We start from the raw sequence: 9,529 nt of genomic DNA, 5'->3' as shown, positions 1-9,529 counted from the left end.
TTTAATTTGATGAATATTACGATTAATGAGCTTGCCTGAAGCCCTGCACTAAATTTAGAATATAGTGTCCAAATCATATTGTATGACTACATAGCTAGAAACTGGTAATACGTTTGTTCATGCCAGTGCGTTAATAATATAAAATAAAAAGTTTTATTTGCTGTACTATTTACATTATACACGTTTGACCGAATTGTGCGGATTACACTGGGCGGACGAAGGACGATGATAAGTTGCCTGCTACGAACACCGTTGCGTGGCACGAGACCTGTAAAGTTAAAAATTATTTTATTTGTACTTAATTTAAAAGCAATTCAAGAAGTGAAGTGGTACGAAAATCGAATCAGCTGTTATAGAAAGCGCAGAGTGATGCACTTCAGTGGTAACACATATTCGACTTTTAACATTTTCGCTCTTGTATATATCAGGTGACTCAGAAACTTTAGTGAAACGAAGTTTTATGCAGAACGTTTGCGAATTATTATTTTTACTAACAAATTTCCTTCTTACGTTTTACAGTGCTGGTAAAATAGTTGAAAAAGAAAGAATGTTGTTAAAATATCGTATAGTTTTGGTTCGACGTCGTCTAATTTTTAGCCTGATGACTGGTTTAATTGACTCTAAAAATCTTTGCGTCAATCAAAAAAATCAAAACGAGAGACTTCCTTGATATCACAACGATGAAACTTTTATCTCACCTAGCTTACAGCTCGGATTTAGCATGGCTTGACTTCTGCTTATTTACTAAAATTACCCCAGGCAACTATCTTTTATCTATAGATGTGCTCAATGTGTAAAATGTGCTGAGAAATCAAACTCAATAAAACCTTGCGCAAATACTATTGGATAAAAGGTTAAATAAAAATTATATAACGTACAGAATTTTTTTCTCTAAATTTTTGGAGTATCCCATGTCTATACAGGATGATTGATTATAGATGTGATTTCAAAGGGTAAATGTGTGGCTCTTTTATTGCCAATTAATCTATGGAACACCCCATATAGCTATGACAAGCCCAATTATAGCCAGTCGCACCCGTACTCACACACTCTCACGTAGTTAGAAATAGCTTTCAAGCTGTTTGCTGACAAATGAGCATTCACCCCCTTTAAGGCTTTTACACCTGTAATTAATCATCCTGTAAATTTTATAGTGTATACAAATAAATACACCGTCTATTTATAGTAAAATAAACTTCGGCTTTGACAAATAAACTAATTCTGTACTATTTTACTCTATATTTACAGATACGTATAATTTTATTACTGTTTTGCTGTAAAATAAAATAGAATTTGTCTTTGAAACTTCACCGATTAAGAAATATGGTGAGTAATAGATGTTTTTATAAATAAAGTTAAAGGCGACAAAAAAGTAAACATGGAATTTATTCTAAACTTTCATGGGTAAAGCGAGAATGATTTATAATAAAACAATTTTGGCACTTAACAACAACACACACACATACTTGTTCCATTATAATTCTGTTTAAATAATGTAAATCAGATTACGACTTTAAGATTAGCATATTAGACGAAGTGTTTGATGGGAGCTGCGAGTTTCCCTTTTATAAATTTTAGATGGATGTAAGCAAAAATAATAATAAATTTCGGAGAAATACATTAAAAAGAGTAGATATCAGATGTAACACTATAAGTGGGCACTTAAATTCAATTAGTATTTTGTTCTACTGTACGAAATGTGGACAGTTTTGTTAAAGAAATCTTTGCCAAAGTTCATGGAAGATTGTTACTTGGTAAATAGATAACGACACGATTAGTTTAATGTAAATAGTTTAATTATAAATAGTTAATATTAACGACGTCCGAATACATTTAATTTCATATAATCTACACAAATTAATTGTCATTTAGATCATATCTCTGTGCTAATGCAAATAAAAAGAATACGTAATAATTCCTCCAGTGATTTTTTTTATTATTTATATGGCTGACTTTTAGTAAATAGGATTCCGCAAAATTCTTGATAGAAATTTACTTAGATGTAACCTCTTATATAAGCCATGAGAAGAATACCAGAAGAGTCCAAACTAGAATCAAATTGAGTTTCCCTACGTTGAAATTCTTTAAAGTCGCTCTAACTTGAGAAGAGCTCACAACACCACAAGTTATAAGGTGACCACAAAAGAAGGAATTTTCCGAGGAGTCCTTCTTTTGTGGTCACCTTAGTGGGGCATTGTATCGTCATATAGAAGACTTCTGCATCATCCTTTGTGATAAAAGGTTTGTATCCTAGCGGTGGAAAAATTAGGATGCTGAATAATTATGATGTAAATTACGTCAATTACAGACGACATTGTAAGGGTGGTTGGAAAACACTGGATACAGCTCCTTTTCAATCGGTCTTATTAGAAATCTGTAAAGGATATCTATGTCCAGCTGTGGACGTGTTACGGCTGAAATGATAATGATGATTACAAATTACTACACTTAATCAAACTCCAAGAAATATGAAATAATATTTACCAAACGATAATGACGAATAGTGAAAATGGCATTAAAGAATCTACATAGGATATCTTTAAGAAGACCGTTAACACATTGCTTATGAAGATGTCACGCTTTGCCGATCACGCGGTGTTGCCTGAATCCTCGATGTCGTCCCATTTTACTGAAGGTATTATCCAGGCGCAGGGTTTTCTAACAAATGTATAACGCAAAATAAATTAAAATGCAGTTACCTAATCTGTAAAAGTAAATATCATGCAATGGATTAATGATAGTTAAATAAGTAGGTCAAGATCAATAAAAAAATAAATTGATACCCTAGGTTATGCTTGATTTAATTTGATTATAAAGAAGGTCTTAGTTATAGAATTAAAATGTTGGTTTACGAATGGTTGTGAAATGTTTTGTAAGTTGCTTTTCTTAAGCATAAGCCGTCGTCGTGTTGTCCGGAGACTCGAGCACACGTCTAGTTATATGTAGTAAGGCTGTTATTCAAACTGACCTGTGTGGAGCTCTGTGTGGGGAGCCGGGCGGTGAGGAGGCGGGGGAGAGAGCGGGAGTCGCAGGCGCAGAGGCTGCTCGCCTTCGAGAGTACTCTGTGCCGCCGACCGCCATCGCTGAGCCTCCGCTCACCGGGTCCGTTACTCGCGTCACGCTCAGCCCTGACGTCGACCGGGTGGGTCTAGACGTTGCTGTAAAGCGTTATGGTCGATAAGACACATAAAATACATCGCATTATAACAAACAATACATGTTCTTCATCATCGATAAAAGTGTTAAAGTTATTTTTTTTTTTCACATAGGATATGTATTCTCGAATTGCATTGCAAAGCTATAGTGTCAACTCATGCCGTAGTTCAATCAATCCAACGCATAAGAAACCTAATTCAAATTCAAATATTCTTTATTTAACATACGATGAATTACATCTCTTATTGATTTTAAGTTGATTCTTCCTGTTCGGGTGACAAATATCTCAAACCTAAGAAAAAGGCGGTAAAACCTCGGCAACCTCAAACCTCTGTATTCCCCATACAGAGTGTCCGATGTCAGTTTTATATTTTCAGCCTTAAATAAAAAATGTAATATTTGACACAGAGTTATGAAAAAAAAATGAAATGATAGGTTAAAAATGCGGATTTGATTTTTAAAGAATGTGTCATCAAAATCCCTTTCGTCGAATTCCATACACTGTTCAAAATGGAGCCTCACGCCGAGTTGATTTTTCAACGAATATTATCTTTTAAATTCACGAAAGTTCGGGGATCGTCATTTTAAATTCTCTCTAAGAGGTAGACTCAAACAAACTACGAGGTATCCCTAAAGCGATTTCTTGAGGAAGCTTTCTGGAGTAAATTCATCGAAGCTCAGGCCGCGTATGCATTCGCACCAATCTAGTGGAATCACGTGTGTGATGATTGCGATGAGCTCGCAAGTCCGGCAAAAAGAAATCCGTAATCATGCGTCGGTAATTCTCTCTGCTGACATTAGTCACATGGCCGAAAAAAATTGTCCAATCGTACCATTTGTGGATAAGTCACACCAAACAGTTATTAGAGCAATGAAATGGTTGCGGATTCTTGGCGACCAGTAACGGCGGTTTGGCTTGTTAACGTGGAGTAGATCTGTATTTGTAGGAGATACATAAATGTACATATATTGTATGATTGTATGATGACCTATAATATTGTGAAGGATTTTTTGAAGTTTTAATAAAGTTTGGGAATTACTACATTACTGTTATAAGATTATTGTGATAAGTAACCACAAAAAATCAACTGAATTGTGGGCACATCTAAGATACAGTGTGCGTTCGAAACCTTCGTAGCTTTAAGTTGAAGTATATCTTTGTAGGGAGCTCAATTTGACTCTAGTTCCTATCAAATTATGGTCTTCTGTCATTATTTTCAAGACATACATAGGCAAATATGAATTTTAGTCTGTGTAGTAATAAATTTATTTAATTCTTTGTTTTTTTTATTATTTTTTTTGCAATAGCCCTATTATCCTATATACAATTAATGCTTGAATCATTTTATAGCATAAGAACAAAATTGTTAAAACAATTTATGAGAATTTTGTATAAATTCCATAAAATGTTTTATTTATTAAACCACCTACGGAGTGTCGAAAACTTCTCACAGTTAACTATGTACTTTTAAGCTCACTTACGCCGTATTAATTACTTTGATTGAAGCGCGGCAGTAATTGAACCAAACAGTGCTGATTGAAATTAAAGGATTATTTGAGCCTCTGTTGCCACAATTGGCTGATTTGATTCGTTATAAAATTACTCCGAAATAATTTATACGTACAATAAATTGATTCGTACATCGTCGCTCAAGCGCCCACTGCAAGGCATAGGCCTATCCTAAAGATATCTATGGGGGATATACCGTAATCGTTGCACTTGCGAACGAGTTGGCGATAGCAGTGAATGCTGTGGACGCTGCTCATGCATCATCCTCCGGAAACTTGTTTATGAGCAGTAGCAATCCTATATAATTAATGCTTAAAGTGTGAATTATAAAGTATCCAAGTTCAGAAATCAAACATGCGACCAACGATCGTAAGTCTCAGTCTACCGCTGGAATATCACTGCTCTTTCGTACGTTGTAACTACTTTGTTTATCATTCTTTATCATTTCAGCAGCAAGATGTTTACTGGTAGATATAGGTCACCTCCCAACACTAGTTGGAAGTTGCCTACATCCAACGGTTTGCGACGATCCCAACAAGGTCATCTGTTCACCTTGTAAGTCGAATTTCTTCGTGGCGCAGGTCGGTTCGTGAACTCCGCTCCAGAATTTTAAGGCAGCGATCACCTGTTCTGTGCGCCATGTGGCCACTTCAACTTGAAAATACAGTAGGCTACATTCCTTATATCCTTATTCGTAACATTCCTTCGATTACGGTTCTCCTTTTTATTGATACGATCTCATAGAGAAATTCCGATGATAGTCATTTCAAGGTTTGTTGAGCTATTGTGAGCTTGCCAATGCGTGGGAGACCACATTACTGTACCGTAAGTCATCACTGACAGACAAATTAGGTAATAGTAGTTACTGTATCACCGAAATAAAAAATATCATTACATAAAAGTACTAAGAGATATTGGACTAGAAGATGATCCGTACTGCCGAGTTGAATACGATTATTGGACCTTTATTAAAACTAGACTTCACGCATGAGTCAACAACTTCAAGAATTGAACTTGCAAATTATATTGGGGAGGGCACGCCACGGGTGTTTGTCAGCATCTTATCCATGCATTTAAAGATTTTTGTCATCAAAATAAAAGATAAATTTTCGTATGGATTTTTGAAATATGACTTGTTTGTCATTTTTAATAGACGAATGATGGAGCTTTTTTCAATCAATACTCTTTCGCCCCTATCTAGGGACAGACGGGGCCTTTTAATTGTGTTAAATTATTTTTCACGTTTCTATTTTTATTTTCTTGCCATCCTTACGTTCTTCATTATTTCTTCCAGTCGTCATATATTTTTCGTCGTATTTTCGTCATATCTTATACTCTCCTACCTTACTTGTCTCTTTATACGCACCACCTTCCTTCTTTCTCTTCCTCACCTAAAATACTACAGTAAATTACCTCTTTATATTGCTGTACAATTTTATCAATTGTATTTAATGATGGAGCTTGAGAAAAAAGTCAACTTTTACTTACGACCGGTGTAACTGTAAAGTCCAGCAGGTGAAGACCTAGGTCTGTAGCCAGAGGCGGTGGACGTAGTAGACAACGTGGACGGAGAGCGCTTCAGCCCTGCCGACCCTGCTTCTGCTCCCGCGGCTCCCGACGGCCTCCGAGGTCGCGGTTGCCGTTTTGACCCAGTTCTGCATACACCTGATGCCATCGTAACATTTAATCTTTTAGCAGAATGATGAGATTTATCATATCACTTTTTTAAATTACACACACGTAGTCTTGTCCACCCTTGTAGCTGTAAAAGTTATATTTGCGTGTAAAATCTCTCATTACAACATTAATTTTCATCCAGAAGGCCTAAAAACTTTTGTTCGATGTAATTGTAATTACATAACGACAAAGTTGTTCGAGCGATGAAAACATTCATCGTGATACGTCTAATATTACAAAAAAAAAATAGAAAGGGTTAACTAATATCCATTGGCGTTAAGATTTATCATTGTCCGTCGGTCTAACCACGCCGTTACAAATATACACGCATCCTTTATACGAAATTTCACAGTACTCGTTTATTTTCAGCCCGAGAACATAACGAAGGCTTTAAGTAAGTTAAAAGTGAGCGATTTAAAACTTCTGATAATTTACTTTAAAAATCTAAATATCAGTTCGTTCGCATTAGAAATGCAGTGGTGAATTATTATTGACCGTCGGCCTAGTCACACCCACGTTACACAAATCTTTTAGGTGTTAAAATTCAATTTGCTGATTTCAAGTTTAATATTGATAATTAACTTTTATAAACTAAAATCTTCAGTCTGCTCGAAAAATTGTCAAAATTTGGTCTACCGACATTTGTCTTACCTATTGAGGCTGATGATATAGTAGAACAAATACAAAAATAGGTGGCTCTCGATAAAGATGAAGAGTTTTAGAAGAGAAAATAGGAGGCCTTCGATCTAACGGAATTCACATCACATGAAGATACTAATGGTTAGATTCGTAAGTAAATTATAGAAACACGACTAACAAACATTTGAAATGTAAAAAATGTAAATAATGGATTATAGGGGCTTAATTATTATTAGTATTACATATTTCTGATATATTCATAGAATATTAAATTGTTTGGTTAATTCTTTACAAAATCCAGTCTTATTTGTAGTCAAAAAGGCGTTGTTTTTCCTCCCTAGAGCGGTTTTGTTGTCCGACCCATTTTTGCTCCAGTGTCCCCATACGTTACACGCATATACAATCTGGAATAGCATCTGCTCCGTGTAATTACATCATTTGTTTTTCTTTCTCCCTGTGCAATATACGTTGTCGTATACAATTCTATTAAAACATGAATGTGAAAGAAATTACAGCAGTCAACACATAATAGATTTTTTTTTTCTGAAAATCCTTAAATTTTTTCAAGTTAGATTAAATACATACATTGCTTTTAAAGTATTTTGTAATGGTAACGAAAAATAACGTTATTTATTTATATATAAGAATATTGCTTACATACGTAAAACTTTTAAGGAGGTGAATATACCATTGGACATTAAAAATATTTAAACCGCCCTATTTAAAATGATCACTCTAATATATGTCACATTATTTTTTCTATTGGAATGCAAAAGGCCAATAGCTTCTGGAAGTACAAATTCTGCTGAGACAGTGAACAGTAAAAAAAAAAATATTTAATAGAAAAATATAGCGTGTCGTAGATGCCACTATATACTGTCTTATTAGGATACATGCCAGCATTTTTTCTTCATATTTAAAGTAATTCTTTAAAGGTTGGTGAATGTGGCAATATCATCAAAAAAAAACAAAATCATCAAAAACCTTTAAAGCTTTTACACCTATTTCCAATTATCTTATAAGATGTGATAACTCTGAAACACGTTTCATTATTTTATTTTTGCAATTGGAATGCGGCAGGCTAATTACTTCTGACAGTACAAAAGTATGGCCGGCAGGTAGTAAACAGCAATTACTTTTAATACATAATAATTCGATTTTTGAAAATGCTTTTTTTACTATATCATCATTACGTTATTTTCTGGTGCTATTGATTTTTAGATTTGCTACACCGTACATGAGAGACAGCAAATGAGCAAAGCTTTCACAATACCTACCTATAACTAATCAATATGTATAAATATGAGATTTCCACATAGATACAAACTCATCACGATATCTCTTAAACCATAAGGCTTAGAATATTTGAGATTTAGTAGAGACATTCCTTTTGTCGAGAAGAGGTCAACTAAGAACAGACTTAATGAAATTTCTACTGCATGGGGTTAAGGAGGTATATATTGAATATGCTAAGGAGGCAGAGAACAGCGGGTTTATAATGTAAGAAGTAGTTGCTTTTAAAAAGCAAACGATGTTACCGGTAGGACACTGGCGGCCCATAGCGCATTTGCCCTCGCAGATCGTCTTCTGTCTCAGCATGACTTGGTAAGAGTCCAACATCACACGGCATTCCGCAAGATCACTATCCGCCAGTGCTAAGGACGGGTATCTCTCCTTCAGGCGTCTTCTTTCCTATAGACACACAATTGTCAGGTAAAAAGTAAAGAAAACAGTTATTATTTTTTATTTATTACAAGCCAGTATTATTATATCTGTAAGTTCTTACAAAAATATATGGCAATCCTTTTGGAATTTCATTAAGGCGGCGTCCAACGACAAGCGGTATTTAACGCAATCCAGATACGTAATAGGGCATTGAGTTCAACGAAGCTATAAAATCCAGATAGGCTAACAGTGCCCAACATCAATAGAATATAGTAGAGCATTGCTCCTCTGACGCGCTTATAAGAACGTTTAAAGGTAACATTAGAAATAAGTACCAAGAATAATAGTTAAAATTAAAATTATATAATTTTATATTATAGTGCAACAATTATAATACGTCGAATCGTATATAATAAGAGTGGCATTACCGGCATTGCATAATTGTTCGTCGCCGGTTAATCCGCACATTATTTGTTTGTATGAAAACGAACAGAAGTATGAATAGTAAATTGGGCTTGAGACTTTACCTATGCATTTGCATGTAATAAATAATGAACTGATGATTTATTTTATTTTGTTCGTGTATATATATGTGGGTGTGTGTATAATTAATACATCTTAACCCACATTTCTTAATTTCAATTTCTATTGTACATGATAAATATCGTGAATGTAGTACACATCTTAAATAATCAGGTGCATTAGAAAGTTTAATAATTATATAGCTTAATTCCGTCATTGCAATGCATCCGCTTCTGGTGTGCTTATTTAATGAATAAACAAATCAGAAAAATAAATAATAATACACGTAAACAATGCGACAAAAAAGACGTATTGCTATTAAGCAAGCGTTTCCATTAGGAAAGTATAGTTTTGATTAAA

General features: G+C 34.5%; 1 protein-coding gene across 1 annotated transcript in view; it reads right to left on the bottom strand.

Annotated features, from left to right (window-relative positions):
- Positions 1 to 9,529, bottom strand: part of LOC137919429 (dual specificity protein phosphatase 22-like) — a 58,893-nt gene continuing 49,364 nt past the window's right edge. Inside the window, exons 5-9 of the mRNA XM_068762503.1 lie at positions 8,521 to 8,674; positions 6,155 to 6,331; positions 2,969 to 3,158; positions 2,485 to 2,658; positions 1 to 268 (exon numbers count right to left, since the gene is read on the bottom strand). Coding sequence (XP_068618604.1) covers positions 2,589 to 2,658; positions 2,969 to 3,158; positions 6,155 to 6,331; positions 8,521 to 8,674 — 591 coding nt within the window. The 3' untranslated portion in view covers positions 1 to 268; positions 2,485 to 2,588. The remainder of the gene's footprint in view (positions 269 to 2,484; positions 2,659 to 2,968; positions 3,159 to 6,154; positions 6,332 to 8,520; positions 8,675 to 9,529) is intronic.

This window comes from Battus philenor, unplaced genomic scaffold (assembly GCF_028537555.1).
Source record: "Battus philenor isolate CCGP_79_NKW_IND1 unplaced genomic scaffold, ilBatPhil1.0.hap1 SCAF_16, whole genome shotgun sequence".
NCBI classification, from domain to species: Eukaryota; Metazoa; Arthropoda; class Insecta; order Lepidoptera; family Papilionidae; genus Battus; species Battus philenor.
The sequence above is the reverse complement of the archived record's forward strand: the minus strand, read 5'-3'. Positions and strand labels throughout refer to the sequence as shown.